Genomic DNA, 25371 nt, shown 5'->3' on the forward strand with positions numbered 1-25371 from the left:
GATTTTTCTTTCCATTTTAAACTTTAAAAAATAATTTTTAAAGAGAGAGTGTATACAAGTGGGGGAGAGGCAGAGAATGATGGAGACAGGGGATCCCAGAGAGAGAGGGGGGCAGAGGATCCAAAGCGGGCTCTGTACTGACAGCAGAGAGCCCAATGCCAGGCTTGAACTCATAAACCATAAGATCATGACCTGAGCCGAAGTCAGCAGCTTAACCAACTGAGCTGCCCAGGTGCCCTTCCAATTTAAATTTTTTTGAAGTTTGAATTTATTTTTATGTTGGTGTCTTACTTTTACAATGAGGAAAAAAAATACACAGATTGTGCCTTGAAACGTCTTTGAAAATGTCAATCAGTACCCCTTCTGATACTTTTGTAGAAAAAAAATTTTAATTACTGAAACAGGATGAGACTGTGTGTAGCAAACATGATTTTAGTTGGGGATATGCAAATATGCAAATCATATTGACCCATTACAACTAGTTGTGTGATTTTTAGACCCTGAGAAGGCTGGTTCAGAGCAGTTACTATCTTTCTTAAGTACTGGTCATTCACCCTTCTTAAATTGCTCAGGCCAAGTCTTCTGCAAGAAGACTCCTCCTAGAACACAACAGCCCAGCAAGGAAAAAACAACGTGGCATGAAATTGTTTCTCCCTCTTCCTTTTTCCTTCACTCCTGAGTTTCTTCAGGGACATGGAATTAAAGACATAAACATGATCCCAAAGTACCAATGATATGGGGAAAAGTTGCCAAGATGCTTGGATAATTCTTGTTCTTTGTAAATGCACTGTATCTGTGTCTGGCTGATCCTCTTTAAAATACCCAAGGTACTAATCTGAGAGGACAGCCTCTATCAAGGGAACATTTTCTGTTCCCAGTGAAGTGGCACATTCAGTTCTTGGTGCAGGCTCACTTAATTCCTATTAGTCATTTTACAGCTGCATCTTGGGAAGAGAAAAATCTCAAATACTTTTGGCTGATTTCACTAAACTAAAAACAAGACCTTTCCTCTTTTCTCATAGCTCCCGTTTGTTTACAAGTTTCAAGTCAATCTTTGTCTGTCCTTGTGGATATTTCTCCTAAGTGTTTTAGTTGTCTGCTGGTCTGTCTACCCTGCTTCCACTCTACTTGTGTGCCTAGAATTGTTGCTCCCCCCCTCCTCCATTTGTCATTGAATTGGTGGTGCAATTTCTGTTTGGTGGCTTCTGATTCTAAGGTTGTTCAGGGACATTGCTTAAAAACATAGGTCAACTACCAAGTGAGACACTGGGTTTGATCAAGGTTTGTTTGTTATTTTTTAGGTTGTTTAAGGACATTGGATGAATGCACAAATTTGTTACTGTAGAGTTGCTATGAATACTGAGGATGCACATACAGGATTATTATTGTAGGTTGGTTTGTGACAGCTGGCCCTGATTTACTTAGTTCCTTGAGAAGATAGTTTGAACAATTATTTAAATGCCTCCTCTCTGCAATTACAATAATAATGATAATGATTTTGCAACTGAATATGCAATTCAGGGTGCATACACTCAACTACTGTTTTTAGTTTGTTTCTCTTTTTAAGGTGATGTTAGCTACGGTTGTCCGGATTGTGGAAGAACAAAGAACCATTTTTGTATTGAGGGTCACTGAACTACATGAAAAAAGTAATCTTAGGTCAATAAAGGAAGTTATCAGAAAAATAATTATTATAGTTAGTACTTAAAGAATGCTATGAGCAAGTTTTTTTTTTTCTTTCTCCTTGGAGAGACAAATACAGCATTTTCAGAACTTAATTGCTTTTATTTAAGTAATTTCTACGCCCGATGTGGGGCTCAAACTCACAACCTGGAGATCAAGGGTCACATGCTCTACTAGCTCAGCCAGCTAGGTGCCCCACGACTGACCTGCTTTTAAAGTTAACAACAAATATCTCATTCAGTAATTATAAATATCTGACAATGGCTTTGTTCTATAGTTTAGTCCGTTAAGGAGCAGCAAGTGGAAAAGATGATGAAACAGAGGAGAGAGGTGTGTGTTATGGGTAAGGGGGAGACAAGATAATAAAGAGTGAAAGGAGTCAAGTCAGATGCAGCAGGAACAGGGAGATGCAGAAGGTAATGAAAGATAAACAAGGCGTAAGAAGAACAGGAACAGAGAGACAGTGATAGTGCAGGACAGCAGTGAAGGAGATAGGTAGGAAGAGAGGGGAAGACAAAAATGGGTAAAGAAGGAGGAGAGGAAAAAGACTTAGTGTGGGAGATTTAAAGAAGCATTTCTGTTTGCTTTTAGGATGAATGTGAGGTCTCCAGAGCATGCCACTTACACTGGCATCACCTGTTATCAATTCTCTTTGAAATATAACTTTAGGAGCACCTGGATGGCTCAGTTGGTTAAGCGTCCGACTTTAGCTCGGGTCATGATCTTGAGGTTCATGGGTTCAAACCCCATGTCGGGCTCTGTGCTGACAGCCAGCTCAGAGCCTGGAGCCTGTTTCAGATTCTGTGTCTCCCTCTTTCTCTGACCCTCCCCTTCTCAAGCTATCTCTCTCTCTCAGAAATAAATAAAACATTAAAAAAAAAAGAAATACAATTTTAAGTACCAAATAATTTTCATTGTAGACCTGGTCGACAAGGTGGGGAAGTCAAAATGGGAATCTTAGGACTGAGTGGAGGTCCAAATGAGCTGCCACTGCAGCATCTGGTTTCCTGATGCTTACTGCTCAGGAGAAATTCCAAAGGGAGAAGAAGTAGCTGCCAGGTACCAACAGCTTCCTGCTGAGCAGAAGGGGGAAACATTCTCAACCGTGGCTGCACATAGAAATCTTTCGAGAAACTAAGCACCTGGCTGGCAGAACCAGCCCCCAGCCAGCGTCTTTGGTAAATAAATTGTAAGGGAATCCATAATTGTAAGGGAAAGGAAAAAAAGAGAAACCTTTTGAGGAACTTAAAATGAATAGATCAATGCCTAGGTCCCACCCCTAACATGTAACTGGGGATATGGTGTGGGAAGTTTTAAAAGTTCCCCATGTGATTCCAAAATGCAGCCAAGAATGAGAGCCACTGCTTAGAGGCATCTCTTTGAATGTGCTCACCAGAGAATCCTAATATAGTGCTGGTTATTTTTTGGGCTCTGAGAGCAGTGACCTGAACATTAAACTGCATAAAATTAGGCCAAAGGACAGAGGTTCTCAACCTTTGTGCTGTATACTTAGTAACCGGCATTGCCGGAAGTTGGTTGTAGAGGTGGAGGGACAGGAGGTAATTTTGAGCTTCCTTGGAAATATACATGAAGAAAATAAATGAAAATTATCACTGTAAGAAAGGTCTCTATAGAAATTTGCATTTGAGAAATGATTTGGCCTTATTCCAACATTATGAAGGCATCTGGTGTCTCTCTGAAGACAAGCTTCAGTTGACCTCCGATTGATCTGAGATGTTGGGGAACCCGGAGAACTGGTTTGCTTCCTTTGTGTTTGTTCGTTGTACTGTGTAGCTCAGCTGAGTTCCCTGTTCCCTTACTTTCTGACCTGCTCTGCATGCTGGATCTGGTTCTCTTTTCTAGTGTAGAGCCGTCTAGAACTCGCTGTCACTAGGCTCTTCTATTTCGGTCATTTTGTAGTTCTCTCTGTTTCAGTTAACACTGAAACTTCTTTACCCTGACCGTCACCTGTGCTGATGTTCTAATGCAGAAAACATAAAGAAGCTGTCCCCAGTCAGCCTGATCCTTTCATGTCAGGTGACATATACATATTTCCATTTAAAGTGGCTCTCTTTCACCCAGGGGGTGCCTGGGTGGCTCAGTTGGTTAAATGTCTGACTTTGGCTCAGGTCATGATCTCACGGTTCATGAGTTCAAGCCTTGCATTGGGCTCTGTGCTCTGCTTGGGATCCTCTGTCTCCCACACCCTGCCCCTCCCTTACTCATTCTCTCTCTCTCAAAAATAAACATAAAAAAAAAAATAAAGTGGCTTTCTGGATCCAGTTTCTTAACTCAGAAAGAAATTCTCATATGATGACTTTCATGTGAAAGGGGAAAGAGAAGTGGCCTTGACAGACTTGCAAGGGCCAACACCTGTAGGCCTACTCTAGATGAGTCTACTATTTTCTAGGTTTAGTAAAGATATTTGGCCTGTGTCCTTATGGAGATAAGGACTATTGCTACTTTGTATTTTATATTTCTATGCTGATCCTTTCTGGGTACTTTGTATGCTTAACCCATTTCATATCTGACTAGTTGACTGTGACCTCCTTAATAGCTAGGACACCTGGCACATAGTAGGGGACCAGTAAGTATTTACCAAATGAATGGATCCAAGTTGAAGCAGTCCAGCTGATGAAGGGTAGAACAAGGAGGATGAAGCAGGGAGGAAATGAGAGGGGTGAGTTCCATTTTCTCTTTCACAAAAACCATGCTGAGCTCCTGGTTGTAACAATAGGACAGAAGCACTGACAGATCATGACTTAAGAATTCTCTTAACCTCAAACATTTCTTTTATTTAAAAAATTTTTTTATTTACTTATTATTATTATTTTTTAATTTTAGAGAGACAGAGCATGAGTGGGGGAGAGGGGCACAAGGAGAGAGAGAATCTTAAGCAGGTTCCACACTCAGTGTGGACCCTGACATGGAGCTTGATTCCATGACCCTACGATCATGACTTGAGGCAAAATGAAGGGCCCAGCACTCAAATGACTGAGCCACCCAGGTGCCCCTTACCTCAAACATTTCTACCCAGAGGAGTGGGATAATTTTTTCTGAGCCTGTCTCACTTTTCCCAAAAGGACTTCTGGTTCCAAAAACACTAGGAATCGGTGTTAATTGCTTTTTGGAATATTATTTTGTCAGCCTCATTTAGACATGGTAATTTGCAAAGCAACCCCCAGCAGTTGACAGTTCATCCATGGCCGTGTGGTGTTCAGACATTTCCTGGGCCTCCTGCCCACCTCCCAGGCAGCTGGCAGTGCTCACCGAACCAGGATATGTGCTCACCTGGGATTAACTTGGGCCCTGTAGCACTTGCTGTGTCTGGGATTTTTAAAATTCTGAAAGGGTGAAGGCCCAACCTTACGGAATCCAGAAAATAAAAGTACAGTAACTCATAATTTAAGAATTAGCAGGCACTTTACATCACTGAGTCCACGCGAGGCTGATTGCTAGGAAATTGCAGCTCTGACAGAGTCAGTGACAAGGTCAGCTGGCTGGTAGCTGGGAGGCTGGGTTGAGAATCTATATTCTCTTTCTGGCACCAAGCTGTGAACTGGGGTTCTGCATTCACACCTGTGTGGATGTAAGTGTTTAAATTACTACAGGCTTTGAATGACACGGCTTTGAACTGCATGGGTCTACTGAGAAGCGGGTTTTTTTTTTTTATAAATATAATACAGTACTGTAAATGTATTTTCTCTTCCTTACGATTTTAATAATGTTTTCTTCTTTTCCTAGTTTACTTTATTGTAAGAATAGAGCATATAATATGCATAACATACAAAATACGTGTAAATTGACTGTTTACGTTATGGGTAAGGCTTCCAGTCAATGATAGGATATTTGTAGTTAAGTTTTTAGGGAGTCAAAAGTTTTACATGGATTTCAGACTGCAAGAGGGTGGAGAGGGAGGTTGGTGCCCCTAAACCCCTTCAAGGGTCAACTGTATTTGTTTCTTTTTGAAGCTCTTTTCCCTGGCCAGAGACTTCCTGGTCCTCCTTCGATACATGCTTCAAGGTCACAGTTCGGACCAAAGAGTTTACAAAAGAACCAGGCGCTTATGAGATGACGAATCATTGCCAGTTCCTGCATTCCCTGTGCCTCGGCTCCAACCAAGCTCAGCAAACCAAGGGAGGCATAAAGTGGTCTCTAATACCAAGAATTTTCTGGGCTTGGATGCCAAGAGGCATAAGGAGCAATCCTGTCTGTCATCTCCAGCAGGCCGAGGCTGTGGCGGCTGCTGCTGCCATCTCCTGGGAGCAGACAGACCTGAGCTTCACACCTGAAACTAGTCTTGGTGTTCACCTGTGACCTGAGGAGGGGGGCAGAGGTCCCACTGGGCCTGGCGGAAGTTCCTTGTCCTAAAAAATAAAGGGGATATCGCCTTACTTACAGAGTGCTTACTTACAAATTTGCTTTTCATCTGCTCCTTTTGGCAATGTTGTGCTCAGAGAAAGGATTCCAAACAACAATAGCAAAGTTGAAATGAGTTAATACGGAAACCATGAGAGAACGGAAGTAAGACTGAGACAGAACATTAGCTGCAGGAATACATCACGTATTTCTCTTGGCGTTCTGAATCCTGAATGCATACACTGAGAATTGGATAATAAGGGCACATATCAGTTTGGCAAATCCTGACCTCCAAGAATCTGAGTTTACTTGCAGGGTTGCTGTCAGGATTAATTGAGATAATGCTTGTGCATTTCTGGTATGCAAGAAATGCTTGATGGCAATTATTTTGGGGTAAATTCTAATTTTCATGATGATTTTCTTCATTTACTAACCAAAAATAGATAGGCAGCCCCCATTCCTTTAATTCTTTCCAGTCTTCTGATCTATAAATGATCTCTAAACAAACTCCTTTAATTTTTGAAAAATGTAATCATAATTAGTGCTATGGACTGAAAGTTTGTGTTCTCCTCAAATTCCTCTGTTGAAGCCCTAATCTCCAATGTGTTAGTTTTAGAAGGTGGGGCCTTTAGAAGGTGTGATTAGATTTCAATGAAGTCATGAAGGTGGAGCTTCCTAAGGGGATTTGGACCTTTATAAGGGGATGAGACCAAGGGGTGCCTGGGCCGCTCAATCAGATAAGTGATTCATGAGATCAAGCCCCACTAAGGGCTCTGTATTCTCTCTCCTTCTCTCTGTGTCCCTCACCCCAACCCCCCAAAGAAAAAAGTGAGGGATAAGACCAGAACTCTTCTCTCTCACCAATATAGCAAGAAGGCCACCATCTGCAAACTAGTAATAGGGCTGTAGACACCAAATCTACCAGTGCCTTGATTTTGGACTTTCCAGCCTGCAAGTGTGAGAAATAAATGTTTGTTGTATGAAAATTAACAAAGGAAAACCTCACTAAAGTAGATAGAGGACAGACACACCGCTCAATGTTAGTTATAGGAAGAATTGTCAATTATAGACTCCCAATAGAAGTGTCTATTACAGGCCCCAACAGAAGAATCATCTTCAGGAAAGAATCCTCAATTTCAGGCCCCAACAGGGAAAAGATGTATATTGTATCTTCTACAAGACATTGACTCCCTCTGCAACCAGCTAATGAGAAGTCATCACCCTGAACTCTTGGTTTTCTCCAATGGTCTTTCAAAACAATCCTTCTTGACTTTTTCTTTCTTCTTCCTAAAATAACATCCCTCTCCTTTGCTTGTTGGATATGTGTATGGTTTTGCTGTAGCTTGCATGTCCTGAATTGCAATTCTCTGCTATTTCTAAACTTATTTTAAATGTTTATTTTTTGAGAGAGAGAGAGAAAGAGAGAGAGAGAGAGAGAGAGAGAGGGAGGCAGGGGCAGAAAGAGACACACACAGAATCTGAAGCAGGCTCCTGGCTCTGAGCTGTTAGCACAGAGCCCAATGTGGGGCTCGAACTCACAAACCGTAAGATCATGACCTGAGCCAAAGTTAGACACTTAACCAACTGAGCCACCCAGGCATCCCTCTGCTATTTCTGAACAGACCCATTTTTTGGTAGCAAAATAACTTTTATTGTGAAGGTTAATAGTGTTTAAGCCAAGTAGTCTATTATATTTTTGTTACAGTAGTACAAGCTAACTAAGTCAAAAATTGGTACAGAGAAGTGGGCGTACTCCTATAACAAACACCTAAAAGTGTGGAAGCAGTTTTGGAAATGGGTAATGGGTGGGGGCTAGTATTGGGGGGGTGCATGCTGGAAAAACTCAATATTGCTGTGAAGGGATTGCTAAAGGTGATTTTGGCGAGGGCTCCGAAAGAAGAGAGCTGGAGAGAATGCCTTTTTTTTTTTTTTTTTAAGAGCATACATGAATAGAATGTTGCTAGAAATATGGATAGTAAAGGCCATTCTGGTTTCAGGCAGAAATGAGGAACAGGTTATTGGAAACAGGAGGAAAGGTGATCTTTATTATAAAGTAGCAAAGCAGTTGGCTGATTTGTAATCTTGTTCTTGAGCTCTGTGAAGGTTTACAAGCGACGAAATTGGTATCTAGCTGAGATTTCTAAGCCAAGTATTGAAGAAGTGCTTGGTTCCTCCTGACAGCTTATTGGTAAAATGAGAAGAGATATGAACTGAGGATAGAACTGTCAGGCAAAGAGGAACCAGAATTTAAAGATTTGGAAAATTCTAAGCCTGTCCACATTACAAAAAATGAGAAGGCATATTTAAAGAGAACACTAAAGGTACGGCTGGCTGACCATTTGATTAGGAGATTAGTGTGGATATGAACCAGAGAACTAATCGACCACCCCAGCAGGGATACTCCAGTTTGAACTTAAGGGGATGGAGATGGATGGAATGAAGAAAGGCTGTTGGACGTCTTGGATTTTATAGGACCAGGACCACAGAGCTGTTTGGCTGGAACAAAAGCTATTCTATAAGACAGGGAATGAATGACCCTGGAAACAATTTGAGATCATTAGGGGGTGCCATCAGGCTTTCAAAAGAGGAAGCTATTACCTGTTACAACAGGCCAGATGGCTTCTACCCACAGCTCTGGGGCGGGGCTACCCAAAGCCCAGGGGGGGGGTGGGGTGGGGTGGAGGGGTGGAGGGGTGGAGGGGTGGGGGGGTGGGGGGGGTGACCACCACCAGTTAGAGCCCAGAGGGTGTTTCTCAGGCAAGACAGTGCAGCAGTGGCAGCCCTCAACTGGACCCCCTTTTGAGGGCCCAAAAGGCTGTGCCAAAGGCAGTATAGAGCCAAAGGGGATTATTCTCAGGCTTTAAGCTCTCATTGAGTTTGTCCTCTTCTTTCCCATATCTTCCTTTTGGAATGTAAATGCCTATGTATGCCTGCCCTATCACTGTATTGTGGATGCACTCACTTGGTTTCACAGGTTTAGAGCTGGAAAGGAATTCTGCCCAAGGATGAGTCTCATCTGTATCTGATTTAGATGATATTCAGATAAGACTTCGCACTTTAGACTTTATGCTGGAATGAGCTATAAGAACTTTGGGACTGTTGGGATGAAATGAATGTATTTAGCAAGTGAGATGGACACACATTTTGGGGGACCAAGGGTGGATGCAAGAAGTGGATGTGTGCAGATCAGAAGGAAGGCTCTCATCAGATACTGAATCTACTAGCACCTTCATCGTGGACTTCCCAGCCTCCAGAACTGTGAAAAATAAGAGTTTGTCATTTAACCCAGCAATAGCACTGCTAGGAATTTACCCAAGGGATACAGAAATGCTGAGGCATAGGAGCACATGTACCCCAATGTTCATAGCAGCACTCTCCACAATAGCTAAAACATGGAAAGAGCCTAAGTGTCCATCAACAGATGAATGGATCAAGAAGATGTGGTTTATCTATACCATGGAATACTACATGGCAATGAGAAACAATGAAATCTGGCCATGTGTAGCAACATGGATGGACCTTGAGGGTGTTATGCTGAGCGAAATAAGTCAGGCAGAGAAGGACAAATACCATATGTTTGCATGTATAGGAGGATTAGGAGGAACTTGACGGAGGACCAAGGGGGAGAAGAAGGGCGGAAATGGTGGGGGAAAGGGAGAGAGGCAAACCATGAGAGACTCTTGAATGCTGACAAAAACTGAGGACTGATGGATGTGGGGGGGAGGGGGGGATGGGCATGAAGGAGGGCACTTTGGGGATGAGCACTGAGTGTTATGTAGAAACTAATTTGACAATAAACTATTTGTAAAAATAAATAAATAAATTAATTAATTAATTAAAAAAAAAAAGAGTTTGTCATTTAAGTCACAAAGTTTATGGTATTTTTGTTATAGCAGACTTAATTGCCTAAGACAATTAGTGAGAAGAAATTCAGGAGGAACTAAGCGATTCAGTTCAGGAAATATTTCTCAAGCATTTGCTATGTGTTAGTTATGGAGGACTTAAAAAGAAGAATAACATAGGTGTAGTCCTCAAAAGTTCCCATTAAATACATGAGAAAAAAGTGGACTGAGATTCAGGGTTCTGCAAAAGGCCAAATGTGTAGATGACCTTAGACATGATATCGAACATAATTGGGTATTAGTTTCTTCATCTGTATTGTAAAAGGAAGTTCTCCCATTTACAGAAGAGCTTGCCTAGGAGATAGCACACTGAATACTGTATTGTGCTCCTACCCTCCTAAACAGCTAAAGCTGTTAAAGAAACCATGAACTTTGCATGACCCTCATCAGCTAAAGCAAGAGGCTTACAGGACCTATCTGAAGATTTATTTTTTTCTAACCACTGAAGTGTGGGGGTTGTTTTAACCAATCATGTACAGAACTGTTGATTTATTCCAGCCCTTTTAGAGGGTTTATTTTAATCTTCAGTGAGCATAACAATGATGAAACCCCTTCCTTACAAACACCTCTTTTCCCCCTTAGTCTAGTGTGTTCCTTTGGCTGGAAATAAATCAGCCAAATTTGTTTTGCTTTTTAACTCTGGTGGTCTTTTCTGACAACATCTTATATCTGAACAGTACTTTACAGTTTACTAAGTCTCTTCACACTTGAGAAGAATGGGATGCTATCAAACAGGACTGGCTTTTGAACCAAAGAGATTCTGGCTGTCACTGACTAGCTATACCTCCTTGGATAAGTTATTATATCAGTGAAGGTCCCAGCTGGAAACAGATGGCATTCTCAAACTGGGCCATGTAAGAGGCTTAATAAAGGGACTATTTATAAAAGTGTGAGAACATACCAGGAAACTGCAGGAAGCAAGGAGCAGGGGTGGTTTACTGGAACCCAGAACCAGAGAGAGCTGTGTGGAAAGACCACTTGGGAGGAGGACTTGTGACCTCTGGTCCAAAGGGCCAGTCAGCCCAGAGTGACCTTACAGGCAGGGAGTCAGGAGAAGGAATACCCCTACCTCATTCTCTTCTGTCCTGCACATGTGAAGAAGTAAATCGAAGACAATTATTTAACCTTTCTAAGTCTTATTTTTCTCATTTGTGAAAGGGAAATATTTATATCTCAGAGTTTCTGTGAATTAAATGAGAACTTACATTATCTCATAGTAGACAAACGAGGCACTCAATAATCATTCTCTACCTTCACTTGATCTTCAAAGCCCCTGTGTGAAGTAGACAGGACAGGTTTGATTAACTTTACTTTTAGAGGTAGAAAATGAGACTCAGAGAAGTTATGTGAATTTCCCAAGGTCTCATAGTTAGAAAAGTAGCAGACCTAGGAACAAAACTAAGATTTTCAATACATTCTCTAGGTTTCCTTCCACGGATTATTCTTATACCCCTACTCCCCTACTGCTGAAGGCTGCCACAGATGGTTTCTTCTCTCTAGAGCTGCTATACCTGGAGCTCCAGTGACTCAGTTACTCAGAGAAAAAATTATTGATTCAGGAATCAGTGTCTGAACCAAAAGAAGCAACCACTAGGTTGGTTAGATAAAAAGGCCAGGAGTACCTGGGTGGCTCAGTTGGTTAAGCGTCCAGCTCTTTTTTTTTTTTTTTAATGTTTATTTATTTAAGAGAGAAAAAGGGAGTACAAGCCGGCGAGCAGCAGAGAGAAAGGGAGACACAGAATCTGAAGAAGGCTCCAGGCTCTGAGCTGTCAGCACAGAGCCTGAGGTAGAGCTCGAACTCACCAACCACGAGACCGTGACCTGAGCCGAAGTCAGCCACTCAACTGACTGTCACCCAGGTGCTCCAAGCATCCAACTCTTGATTTCAGCTCAGGTCACGATCTCAAGGTTTGTGAGTTGGTTTCTCCACTGACAATGCAGAGCCTGTTTGGGATTCTCTCCCTCTTTCTGCCCCTCTCTTCCTCATACTCACTTTGTCTCTCTCTCAAAATTTAAAAAAATAATAATAATAATAAAAAGAAGGCCAAATGTCTCTGAGGTGACTAGGTTTAATAAAACTTAGACCAAAATAGATTCTTCATGTTGCATACTTGGCGATCCCACATGGATGTCTATTAGATTTCCCCTCTATAGTACATTAACGTCAGAATTTTTTTTGTTTGTACCTCTTAATCTTCTTCATGCATTTCACCCATCCCTCCACCAGCCTCCCCTCTAGCAATCACCAGTTTGTTCTCTGTATTTAAGAGTGTTCATTATTTTTTAGATTCTTCATGTAAGTGAAGTCATATGGTTTGTCTTTCTCTGACTTTATTTCACTTAGCATAATACCCTCTAGGTCCACCAATGTTGTTGCAAATGGCAAGATTTCATTCTTTTATATAGGCAGATACCATATCTCCTCACTGTCAGGATAGACCCCAACACGGGGCTCAATACCACAAACCAGGAGATCATGACCTGAGCTAATGCTTAACCAACTGAGCCATCCAGGTGCCCTTCTTTTCATTTTTTAAAAAGTAAGCTCTACACCCAACATGGGGCTTTAACTCAACAACCCCGAGATCTAGAGTCATGTGCTCTATTGACTGAGCCCGCCAGGCACCCAATCTTTTCAAATTACTGTTTTCATTTTTCTTGGGTATATACCCAGTAGTGGAATTACTGGGTCATATAGTATTTCTATTTTTAATTTTCTGAGGAACCTCCATTCTGTTTCCCACAGTGGTTGCACCATTTCACATTCCCACCAACAGTGCAAGAGGGTTCTCTTTTCTCCACATCCTTGCCAACACCCGTTATTTCTTGTCTTTTTGTTACTAGACAAGTGTGAGGGGACAGTTCATTGTGGTTTTGATTTGCATTTCCCTGACGATTAGCGGTGTTGAGCATCTTTTCATGTGTCTCTTGGTCATTTGAATGTCTGAATTCAGAATTCTTGTTTCCTTCTATCTTGAAACTGTGTCTAACTGTCCCCTCTCAGTAAAAGTGTCAATATTTAGCCTATGATGCAAACCCCAAACCCAGGATTATCCTTGATTCTTTCCTGTTCTGCTGCCTTCTCTCCCTCACCAGAGTGTCTAGCTGGCTTTAATTCCAAAATATGTCCCAATTCAACCACTATTCTCCATCTCCTCTGCTAGTCCAAGCCACCATCATCTCTCGCCTAGCTACTGAAATAACCACCTGTCAAGTCTTCTCACTTTAACTCTTGCCTTTCTCAAACCCACTCTCTGTTTTGCAGAGTGACCTTTAGAAAGTGTAAAGTGGATCATGCCACTCCTTGCTGTGAGTCCTTACACGGGCCTCTTCTTCACACTTCCATATTATGGCTCCTTACCGTGGCTGTTGGGGCCCAACTTTTCCAACTCTGCTCTCCCCCATCACTAGGCTGCAGCCACACTTTAAAAAATTTTTTAAATATTTTTTAGGTTTATTAATTTTTTGAGAGAGAGAGAGAGAGAGAGAGAGAATGAGCAGGGGAGGGGCAGAGAGAGACGAAGAGAGAGAATCCCAAGCAGGCTCCAAACTGTCAACACAGAGCCCAATGTGGGGTTCAAATCCACGAACCATGAGATGAGATCATGACCTGAGCCGAAACCAACAGTCAGGCGCTTAACTGACTGAGTAACCCAGGCGCTCCTTCAGCCATACTTTCTATTCTTTCAACACACCAATTACGTTCCTGTCTCAGGCCCATTGCACTTGCTTATTCTTTCTGGCTAGAATGTTTTTTTATCCAGCCTTTGTGTGCCTGGTACTTCCTTACTATAGCTTAACTTTTACCTTCTTAGAGAAGTTTCCTTTACTATCCAATCTAAATATTACTCCAGTGTAGTCTTTTCTTAGCACTCAAAACACACAGACTAAAATTATCTAGTTGACTTATTTATTGTATGTTATCGTATCAGAATGTAAGCTCCATGAAAGCAGGGCCCTTGTCTGGCTTGTTTCTTTATCCCTGTCACCTTGACACCTAGACCAAGCCTGGCACATCACAGCCTCTTAATAATTTTTTTTTTTTTTTTACAGGAAAAGATAGTGAGTGGTGACAAATCAAATATAATCAGTTTCGTTCTCTGGCAAGCATTTACTATGAGAAGCATACTGAGAAGGCATCAGAGAATAAAAGATGATTGCTTTTAAGGGATAAGATGACTGGGTCACTGGAGCTGTTGATTTCTGAATAATAACGATCCATTAGCCAGTTCTCTGTGAAGCTATCAAAATGTCCCAATCTGTGAAGCATTGGGGCACCAGAGGGACTAAATGGCAGTTGACAGTTTCCAGGCCTTCTCCACGTATCCTTACAATGAACTCCATCACCTAAGGCACCGCTCCAAACGCAGAGGAGGATATAAGGATATATCTCTAAGAGATCTGAGCTAGTAGCAGACTCCTGCAGATTTTGAAATTTCTTTAGTCTTCTATTTTATCTTAACATTTACATACATCTTGGGTTCAGTATCATAATATATCCATATTTATGTTAACATATGAATACTTTAAATTATTCCACTGCTTGTAAAGCCTTTGCTGCAGGGAAGCCAAGCTATCCTGAGTCTTTACACTCTCCGTGGCAATCGCACCTCAGGGATATATGTTTGCGGTCTGAGAAGTTCCAGCATTCTCTTTCCTCTTCAACCCAAGTTCTCTTTTAGCATAATTTATTTATTTGTCAATAAATATTTATTGAGCATCTACTATGTACTGGACATTCTAACAGGACTGAGGATGTCACTCGTAACAAGATATGCACAACTCCTACTTGCATGAGAGTTATTGTTTAGGGAGAAAGAAGAGGGGAAAAAAGAGGAAATTAAAATACATTGTGGTAGCTGCTAAAATAAGGAGGAAAACTCAGGGTGCCAATGGACACATAAAAACTGGCAGCTAACTTCAAAATTGGTGATGAGGAGTGCTGCCTAGGTGGCTCAGTTGGTTAAGCGTCAGACTCTTGGTTTTGGTTCAGGTCATGATCTCACAGTTCATGAGTTTGGGCCCCATGTTGGGCTCTGTGCTGACAGCTCAGAGCCTGCTTGGGATTCCTTCTCTTTCCTCCTCTCTCTACCTCTCCCCTGCTCACTCTGTTTCTCTCAATAATAAATACATAAACTTAAACAAAACAAAACAAAACACAACAGTGGTGATGAGGAACGATTTTCCAGAATGAAATAATCTGAAAAATGAGCAGGAGTTAGCTAGATGAAGAATGATGGAGAGTGTTCCTGGCTTGGCATAGACTGAGCTCTGGAAGCCTGAGAGCACAGAATTTAAATGAGCCAATTCAGTGTGTTAGTTTAGTGTGGCAGGAGTAAAGCTTGCAAAGGAGAAAGAAGAGAGAAGGCTGGAGAGGTAATCAAGGCAGGATATGAGAGGCCTCTGCTAAAGGATTTCCACATTACTTAACTGGAATAGAAAGTCACTGAGAATCATCTCAGGAAGAACTGACTTATCTCTATTTTTTATTTTTATTAAAGAAAAATTTTTAATGTTTATTTCATTAAAAATTTTAAAAAATATTTTATTTATTTTTGAGAGACACAAATAGAGACAGCGTGAGCAGGGGAGGGTCATAGAGAGAGGGAGACACAGAATCCGAAGCAGGCTCCAGGCTCTGAGCCAGCTGTCAGCACAGAGCCCAACGTGGGGCTCGAACCATGAGATCATGATCTGAGCAGAAGTCCACGCTTAACCAACTGAGTCACCCAGGTGCCCCTCTATTTTTAAAAGGATCACTCAGAAACCACATCTCTGTATCTGGAAAAGAACAAAGACTCGACTTACATTAGGGTAAGAGGTGTAATTAGCAAATCCAGTGCCCCAAACTAACTGAACTGAGTCACCGTCTTAATCTTCTCCCTTCAGAAACCTCTCTTTCCCCCCAAAGTTTACCACTAAGCCTCTTTGAGACTAACCTTCTCTGGCCTCTCCCCCGTGTCTGGACTCCCAACTCGAATCCCGGGGGTCATGGCATTCCCTCAGGGAACAAATACTTTTCCAACCTGCTACCCCACCCAAAGACCATGTGATTTTTAGACGTGAACATAGTGGCCTTCTTTTGGGCATTCTTGATCGGATATGCTAGCGAGGGTCACTAGTAAGTTTTGCCCGATTGGAAACGGGGAGTCAGGGAAAGATGTGAGGAGGTCCGGGGCAGTTTAAGGATTAACATTAGAGGAAGAAAATACAGTTACTGAGGTTTTCTTTTTTTTTTTTTTTAATTTTGTTAAATGTTTTTATTTCTGAGAGAGAGACAGCCTGAGCAGGGGAGGGTCAGAGAGAGGGAGACACAGAATCTGAAACAGGCTCCAGGCTCTGAGCTGTCAGCACAGAGCCCGACGCGGGGCTCAAACCCACGAACCGCGAGATCATGACCTGAGCTGAAGTCGGACACTCAACCGACTGAGCCACCCAGGCGCCCCAGTTGAAAACTGAGGTTTTCAACTCACTGGGTCATTCACTGAGAAACGCTTTGCAGGAGTTTTTCCATCGGTCAGGTGGAGATGAAGATACTGTCAAGGCTCTTAGGGGATAGAGCTTTTAGGGCTTTTCTAGCAAGTGCCGAGCACTTTGGTAACCGCAGGGGCCAAGCCAGGAACTAAACCTGCATCCCCCTCAACACACAGGTACTTGATGGGAGCGTTATCTAAAGCTGCCAGATACTTGCGGCGAATGCTCCTTTTTTTGAGAAGAAGCTGGCTTGCCGCCCATATGGCGCTGAGAGCACACGGGCTGTTTTTCCCTCTCGGCTCTTTTTCTTTTTTCTTAATTTTTTTTTTTTATGTTGTATTTATTTCTGAGAGAGACAGACAGCGTGAGCAGGGGAGGGTCAGAGAGAGAGGGAGACACAGAATCCGAAACAGGCTCCAGGCTCTGAGCTGGCAGTCAGCACAGAGCCCGACGCGGGGCTCGAACCCAGGAACCGCGAGATCCTGACCTGAGCCGAAGTCGGACGCTTAACGGACTGAGCCACCCAGGGGCCCCTCTCGGCTCTTTTTCTTACAACGCCGTCTGCCTCTCGCTCTTCCTGAACTTTTGGGCTACACGTCTGTCGGAGCTACAAGTGGGCAGAAAAAAACAACAACCCAACAACGATGACACACCGCTTCCCAACTCCTTAAGGTGTTTTCCGATCTGGGGGTGAATGTCCTTACGGAGCAAGCCGAGGGCACGCACGGCCCGCGGTGAGAGGGTTGGCCACGAATGTTTACAGGGACGGGCATCGCCGAGGTGAGAGAACGCGCGAGCATTTCCTGTTCCTGTCTCCATGTGACTCGGGAACGCGGGCCAAGACGTTTAAAACCAGGACCACGGCAGAGGGAGAGGGTGTTAGCTCTTCCGCGCCAGCTCCCTTCAGCTGCCTTGAAGGATATGTCAACGGGAGAGGGCCGCGGCTTCCAAAGTCGCTAAGGCGTCCCTTCTCCAAGTTCGTCCTCTCAGTTTCCCGCCCCGGCTCCCAAACCACAATTTTTTCTTTTCGTAACATTCTTGGCTTTTTCCTTACCTCGGCTTGTAAGAAAAGTCCTTTGCGCCCCTCCCCTCCGAGCGCCACAGGAAAGCCCTCAGGTGCTCACAGTCCAGTCCCACTTTTGGTGGGTCATTAAGGAGTCTTGGCAGGTGGAAACTCTGGGAGAGAACCGAGGACCCGCGCTCGCCTCAGCCCTCCACACGGTGGGCAACATGCCAGTCCCGGAGTGTGGATGGCGCGGCGCGGCGCGGCGCGGCCCCTTTAAGAGCAGGCCACGCCCCTCCCCTCCTCCCGGCGCGGCAGGCGGTCGGTGGCGGCCGCTACGGTGCTGACAAGATGGCGGCTGGCGGGGCTGTCGCTGCGGCGCCCGAGTGCCGGCTTCTGCCCTACGCGCTACACAAGTGGAGCTCCTTCTCCTCCACCTACCTTCCCGAGTAAGTGCCGACCTTTGGGCTCGTGTTGCCCTGCTCTTCGGCATAAGCACGGCGGGGCCAGGGGGGCAGTGGAGGGCAGCCGAGCCGAGAGGCCCAGGCCGGGCCTGGTGAGGGGGACGCTTGGCCTCCCGAGTCTCGGTCCGGCCGCTGAGCTTTGCCCTCCCTCCCCCCCTTCCCCCTGTCTCAAGGAGGGGTTAGGGTCTGGAGAGCTGGGTCGGGGGGGAAGTTGGGGAAGGGGCGACGTGTGCCCCGCGCGGATCTGGAGCGCGTAAGACAACCGGCAACCCGGTGATGTTTTGCCCGTGATTTGGGGGTTCAGGAGGGCTTGAGGGGCGGCTGGCTCAGGGAGTTGGGGCAGGAACCGGAGATTTCGGGGTCCCGACGGGTAGCAAAGATGATGTCTGTGGTCGTCGGAGCTGGCCGGAGAACGGGGGAGGGGGTCGGGGTGGGGGGGGGGGGAAGGCTTAGCCGGTTGCTGCCGGGACAAAGTGTAAAGCTGAGAAGAGGAGTGATTGATTGTTCCTGAGGGGGGTCATTAAAAGTGATTAGCTCCAGAGGAGTGAGTGGGAGAAGTCACGGAAGGTTGAAAAGTTGGGGGATCCATCTGAATCCTTGCAAAGTGGGGAGGGTTTGTAGGATTTGCAGACGGTTGTCTTTTCTGGCTGGTATTTTCTGAAAAAGGGTAGGGAAAAAAGTACAGAAGAGTTCCATTATATGATGGCTCAGAACTTGGGTTTATACAAACACAGACCAATTTCCCAGCCCAGAAACTCGAATATAGACAGAAAAGTCTGGCTTTAATGAATGTGACTTCCAACACTGGCTTGGTCTGTCTGAGTCGCGGGTTCAGGGTTAAAAAGAGTTCCATTGGGTTACTCAGAGTTTAAAGATAAAGTACTTTTCAGTCTTTTGGTAGCACATTCCTTCGGAAATGCTGAAAGTACTTTCATACAGTATTTATTTATCTTTAGCTTATCTTTGAGAGAAGGACGTGTAAGTCCAATTTTACATGCAGATGGAGAGACTTCCTTAGTAAAGTTTTAAGATCTGTGTGCAGACAGCGGAGAAAAGTACTAGTCCCCTGGAACATCATTTCACACACGAGTCCAGGAATGATTTGATAAACAAAACAAGTTACAAATAATTTATCGTTTATGTTGCTGAACTAAAGAAGGTAACTAGATCGGTGAAGCGTACTCAGAGTTTTTTCAACTGTATTTAAAAAATTCTTCAGGGGCGCCTGGGTGGCTCAGTCGGTTGGGCGACCGACTTCAGCTCAGGTCATGATCTCACGGTTCTTGGGTTCGAGCCCCGCGTCGGGTTCTGTGGTGACAGTCAGCTCAGGAGCCTGGAGCCTGTTTCGGATTCTGTGTCTCCCTCTCTCTCTGACCCTCCCCCGCTCACGCTCTCTTTCTCAGAAAGAAATAAAAACATTCAAAAATTTTTTTTAAAAAATCATTCACATGTTCTCAAATTTGAGTTTTCTAGTCAAGAATCTCAAAATGGATCTGTGACTGGAAGAATGTCACTCTCTTGACTGCCGGCCCATTGTCCCAGTCCCCAGGTCAAGGGTTGGCAGTCAGGCCTTCAGTAGGGTTTGCTTCAGTGAAGGGTGCCAAGTGACTTGTGGTCAGATCTGGCCTGTGTGGCCTATCGATGGCTACTGCATGGCCGTGTCCCTGATTGATGTTGGACTCCCAGCTTTTCATTTGAGAATGAGCCAGGTAAACAGCCCTCAGCTGGAGTTGAAATGTGGCCCTCGGTACTTGACTTCTGATTTTTGAGGCCCACAGATTCTTGAATCTGAAGAAAATTAGCATTTTTCTCTGCCCCAGCTCAGGAACACAGGCAGTAGGGAATTGGGGTGGCATCGTTTCATTTAATAACTTCGGAGAAGTTTTCTAATAACAGAAATTTTCCTGGCCAGGGGTTAGGCAGCTTCCAAGATTTCACTCCTTAAGTTTCTGGTATAGGAGCAGGGCTTGCATATCACCAGTCCCATCTGAGTTCTGAATAAAAAAGGAAGAGTACAGTTCTAGCAGGAAATGGTTTAGAGGGATTGCAACTTTACTCTGACTTCTGTCTCATTATCCTGGCACAAGACTTGAGCTGGACAGAATACTAGTTTTGGTTAGAAGGCAGCTGTTTGAAATCGGAGAAATCTATTGTTACAATTTTCTCAAATATGTTCATATAGTACTAAATGCATATTTAACTTTAAAGACACTTTCATTTACAATGTCTTAGTTAATTCTTAAGATATTCTGCTATCTTATGCAAAGCGGTTTTTATTTTAAAGCACTAAACTATTAAAATAGATGACCAATTGGAACTTTTTTCTTTGAAAGACTATGATTGAGTATTACGGAGCTTGAGTTTGAGAATTTTGTGTCTGCTGGATTGGTGTCTGCCATGCCTAAATTGTAAAACTCTTTCAGTACTGACTTATCAGCAAGTAAGGATGTTATAGCTTTGTATAACATGAAGTGCAAGAAAGAGAATTGACTTTCCTTACCTTTGCCCTAAAATCCTCTTTAACAGCAGTTGCTGTATCTTTCTTGGCAGTGACAGTCATGTTGGGTACTTCCTAAACATGTCTAATTTTAAGTAAAGCCATTAGTTGTAGACAGTAGACAAACAATATTTGGGTGGCAGACATTTACTGATTACAAGTCGTAGACCTAGTCATTTGGCAGGGAGAATAATAAAACAATAATAACAATGGGAAACACTTGATCTGTGTGCCTTTTATTTGCTAGGCTTCCTTATGAACACTTTAATGTATTAACTCATTTAATTCTCACACAGCTGCATGAAGAATTTCCATTTTCCAGATGAGGAACCAGACATGGAGAGGTTAAAAGTTGCCTCAGGTCACCCAGCTAGCTGAAGTCTTGCTTCACATTCCATAGTCTTAGTAGTGCTGTTCTGTTTGTGCACAAAGGTAGAGACAGGAATCCAGAGATTGGAAAGAGTTCTTATATTAAAAGCACTTAAATTTTAGTTGTATAAAAACATGTGAAGTCATGGGGAAAAAAGGGAAAGTTCAGATATCCATTTTCTTCCTAAGGGCTTAGAATTTTTTTTCCTTCTCCTAAAGGCAGAAAAAAACCGCATTTCTCCTCATAACCCTTTTAGATTATTCAGACTTTAAAAATATTAAAGTGGATTTAGTTATAGATGTACATTTTTATTTTGAAACTGACGAAGTGGCCCTTTGTTTTGCAAAAACTCTTGAAGAGTTTGAGTATAAGAATTTTTGCAAAACTCTTAAAAAGTTTGCCATATTTTACATGTTTCTGAAATTTATATTTGGATATTAAGAGAAACACATTTTAATGATTAATTTTTAGAATTATATGAAGGTTTATATGTAAAAATATTTTTGAGAGAGAGAGTAAGTAGGAGAGGGGCAGAGTAAGGGAGAGAGAGAATCCCAAGCAGGCTTCATGCTTGTCAGCACAGACAGAGCGTGACACAGGGCTCTATCTCATGAACCATGAGATCATGACCTGAGCCAAAAGCAAGAGTTGGACGCTTAACCAACTGAATCACCCAGGTGTCCCATATACTCAACTATTTCTTGACGTAGCTAATAAAGTGATACCAACTACACTTTATTGAGCACCTATTATATACAAGATGATTTTTCTATGTAGTTTTACTTAATCCTTAGAACAAACCAGCAAGATGAGTTTTGTTGTCTTTACAGGTGAGGAAACTGAGGTCCATACAAGTTAAGTAACTTGTCATGTTGATCATATAGTTTTCAAAAGGCTTATTAGCAAGTTCTCTGACTTAAAAGTTAATGCATGTGCTTCTAGTAACAACTGTCACTTGCTAAGTACCTTTTCTATTTGGGCACTTTGCTTAGCACTTAGTGTCTTTTTTGATTTAGTCTTCACAGACACTTTACAATAAACATTCTGTTTTACAGAATAGGGAAACTGAAGTTCAGACAGGTAAATTAACTTGCCCAGGTCCAAGAGTTGAAAGGGTAGTATTCTGATCTTGGGCTTTCTGATTTCTGTTACCAAAGCTGCTTCAATATTTTGCAGGACTATAGTATGTGCCTAATTGTGAATACACTTAGGAAGTGCTATAAGGTTAGAGAAAGAGAACAATATTTAGGTATATCTTGACCTTTAAAGTTTTAATGTATTAATATAAAAACTGGGAGAGGACCTTTACAAGTTTTTTACACATTAGGTAATTTCATTGATCTGGAATTATTCTAGTTTACATGTTATTGAAAGACTTGAATAGTTGAAGTAATAAAATTTGATACATTTTTAAACGTGTTCACCTTTTTTCCCCATTAGTCTTCTTTATTAATTTCAAACAAAGATCATTGTGAATGTGAACTTGAGAATTTGTTACAATCCCATAGGCTCCTCCAAACCCACAAATGTAAATCACTAGTTTGGAGATATTCTGCTTCTTGGAGACTGGAAACTGTCATGTTCTTCCTTTCTTTCCCTAAACTGAAATTAGACACTGGCCTGGCTTAAGAACTTTATTGGCCACTGAAAGTTCTGATATTTTCAGTCTGATAATCTTAGAACTTTGGAAAAATAAAGATAAGCCAGGATAGAGGAAAGGAACCTGAGGTGGATAAAGGACTAGAGATTCAATCTGCAGTGCTGACTCCTAGAACTGGATCTTTGTGACTTATAGAAAGTTATGATTCTTCTCTGAGCATCATCAATTTCCTCTTATATAGAAATGGTTTTTATTTTAATCAAATTCTAAGGAGGTTCTTATTTTTTTCCATGTTAGTAGATGTCTCTAGCATTTGCATTAACTTCTAGGTAAATATAGTAGGTTTTGAATAAATGACTTTGGAGCCTGATACAGGGACTTTGTGATATTTTATATATAGATAAGATACGTTTCAGCTGTTTATGGCGATCTGACTGCTATATTTCAGTTGTTCTAAACTCATCTTTCGGGAGCACTAGGCTGGTTCAGTTGGTGGAGCATGTGACTATTGATCTCGGGGTTGTGAGTTCCAGCTTTGGGTGTAGAGATTACTTTAAAATATCAGAGGCACCTGGGTGGCTCAGTCGGTTAAGTGTCTGAATTCAGCTCAGGTCATGATCTCATGTCGCATGGGTTCAAGCCCGGCATCGGGCTCTGTGCTGACAGCTCAGAGCCTGGAGCCTGCTTCTCGCATTCTGTGTCTGCCTCTCTCTGCTCCTCCCCCACTCGCACTGTGTCTGTCTCTCTCTGTCTCTCAAAAGTAAATGAACATTAACAAAATAAAGTAAAATCTAAAATCACCTTTGGAACTAAGAGGGATTTCTAGGTTTTAATTTTATTTTTTATTAAAAAAATTTTTTTAATGTTTTTATTATTTCTGAGAGAGAGAGAGCGTGAGCAGGGTGGGGTCAGAGAGAGAGAGGGAGACACAGAATCTGAAACAGTCTCCAGGCTCTGAGCTAGCTGTCAGCACAGAGTCCAACGCAGGGCTCAAACCCATGAACTACGAGATCATGACCTGAGCCGAAGTCAGACGCTTAACCGACTGAGCCACCCAGGCGCCCCTAGATTTTAATTTTAGAGATATAAATATTAATATCTAAGAATGGCTCTTTGTATTTACCCTGGTTTTTGGTACCTCATGAATCTGTAGCATAACTGTTTCATCAGTTCTGAAAAAACTTTTGATATTCTTCAAATATTGTTTCTGCCCTATTCTTTTTATCCTTCCCTCTGTGACTCCAGTGAAACCTATATTCTACCTTTTGTCATGTTCCCTATGTCTCTAATGCTTTTCTCTGTCTTCTCTCTCTCTCTCTCTCTCTATATATATATATATATATATTTTTTTTTTTTTGGGGTCTCCTTATTCCATTCTAGATAGGTTTTACTTGCCTGTGTTCCTGTTTACGAATTCTCTATTCAGCTATGCCCAGTTCGCTTTTAACCCCATCTATATATTTCTTGATTTCAGATATAATACATTTTAGTGCTAGAATTTTTTTCTGATGTTTATTTTTGAGAGAAAGAGAGAAAGCTGCTCATGCACTAATGAGTTGGGAAGGGGCAGAGAGAGAGGGAGACCAGAATCTGAAGCAGACTCCAGGCTGTCAGTGCAAAGCCTGGCGTGGAACTCAATCCCACAAACTATGAGATCATAACCTGAGTTCAAGTTGGACCCTCAACCGACTGAGCCACCCAGGTGCCACAGTGCTAGATGTTTTTATTTGATTCTCTCTTTCTCTCTTCTTAATGTATCCTATGTTTTTTTTTGGTAGAAATATTGTCACCTATTTTCTTGAACATATCAATCAAGTTGCTTTAAAGTCTGTGTCTGAAGACTCTAATATCTGGATCATCTGTACATCAACTTCTGTTTTTTTCCTTTTTGGTTAAGTATCTTGGTGTATTTTTTTTTTTAATATTTTTATTTATTTCTAGGAGAGAGAGAGAGACAGCGTGAGCAGGGGAGGGTCAGAGAGAGAGGGAGACACAGACTCTGAAATAGGCTCCAGGCTCTGAGCTGGCAGTCAGCACAGAGCCTGACGCGGGGCTCAAACCCACGAACCGCGAGATCATGACCTAAGCGAAAGTCGGACGCTCAACCGACTAAGCCACCCAGGCACCCCAAGTATCTTGGTGTATTTGGTAATAAGCTAATTATTATTATCTGTAACTATATATAGTCTTACGTTATATGTTATATAATTATTGTTATTACTGTTACAGTTATCACCACTATTTTGGGGGGTAATTTTTGGTTAAATGCCAGACATTATATGCAGAATTTTAGATACAGATAGAAGTTACAGTTGTGTAACTAATGATATATCTCTCTAGAGAAGATTCACCTATCTTATGGCAAGCAGATGGAATAGAGGCAGATCATCTCAATTTGACCTTCAATCAAAAGAACTGAACAGACTTGGGCACCTGGGTGGCTCATTTGGTTAAGTGTCGACTTCAGCTTGGGTCATGATCTCACTGCTCGTGAGTTTGAGCCCCATGTTGGGCTCTGTACTGACATTGCAGAACCTGGAGCCCACTTCGAGTTCTGTGTCTCCCTCTCTCTCCACCCCTCCTCCACTCACACTCTACCTCCGTCTCTCTCTCAAAAATAAACATTAAAATTAAAAAAAAAGCAGAAAAGGGCTGAATGAACTTGAAGCTGGGGTTTTGGTTTTGTAAACCTCTACAACTTTGGTAGTCCTCCAGGGAACCCATCTGAGAGACTGGTTGTTTCTAGGAGTTCTGCTTTTGTCTCTGCAGCAGCATGAGAATCCTAAAAGTCCCTCTTTGCTTTTCAGTTGCTTTCTGTGGGCTTTCTAGCCTCTGCTCTGTGTAGTTCAAGACTTGACAGGTGCCCAAGGGGAAAATCAGTACCCAGGGTCGGACTTGTCCTTGTATGCCTCCTTTCACCATAGGATCTTGACCCCTTAAGTCCTGATATAATGGCAAGACCCAATTTCCTAGTTTTGTCCTCCTGACCACATGAAAATTACCAGAAGTTCTGCTGACA

At 42.6% G+C, this 25371-nt stretch overlaps 1 protein-coding gene across 2 annotated transcripts in view; it reads left to right on the plus strand.

Moving 5' to 3' along the window:
* The window catches only part of MKLN1 (muskelin 1), a 361418-nt gene that overhangs the window by 158265 nt on the left and 177782 nt on the right, over positions 1 to 25371 (plus strand). Inside the window, exon 1 of one of the 2 annotated variants that reach the window (XM_039243345.1) lies at positions 17738 to 17870. The exons of the other annotated variant lie outside the window; for it this stretch is intronic. Coding sequence (XP_039099276.1) covers positions 17773 to 17870 — 98 coding nt within the window. The 5' untranslated portion in view covers positions 17738 to 17772. Of the gene's footprint in view, positions 1 to 17737; positions 17871 to 25371 lie in introns of those variants that run through there. 2 annotated transcript variants of the gene reach the window in all.

This window comes from Hyaena hyaena, unplaced genomic scaffold, assembly GCF_003009895.1.
Source record: "Hyaena hyaena isolate Hyena2069 unplaced genomic scaffold, ASM300989v1 scaffold_8, whole genome shotgun sequence".
Lineage (NCBI taxonomy): Eukaryota > Metazoa > Chordata > Mammalia > Carnivora > Hyaenidae > Hyaena > Hyaena hyaena.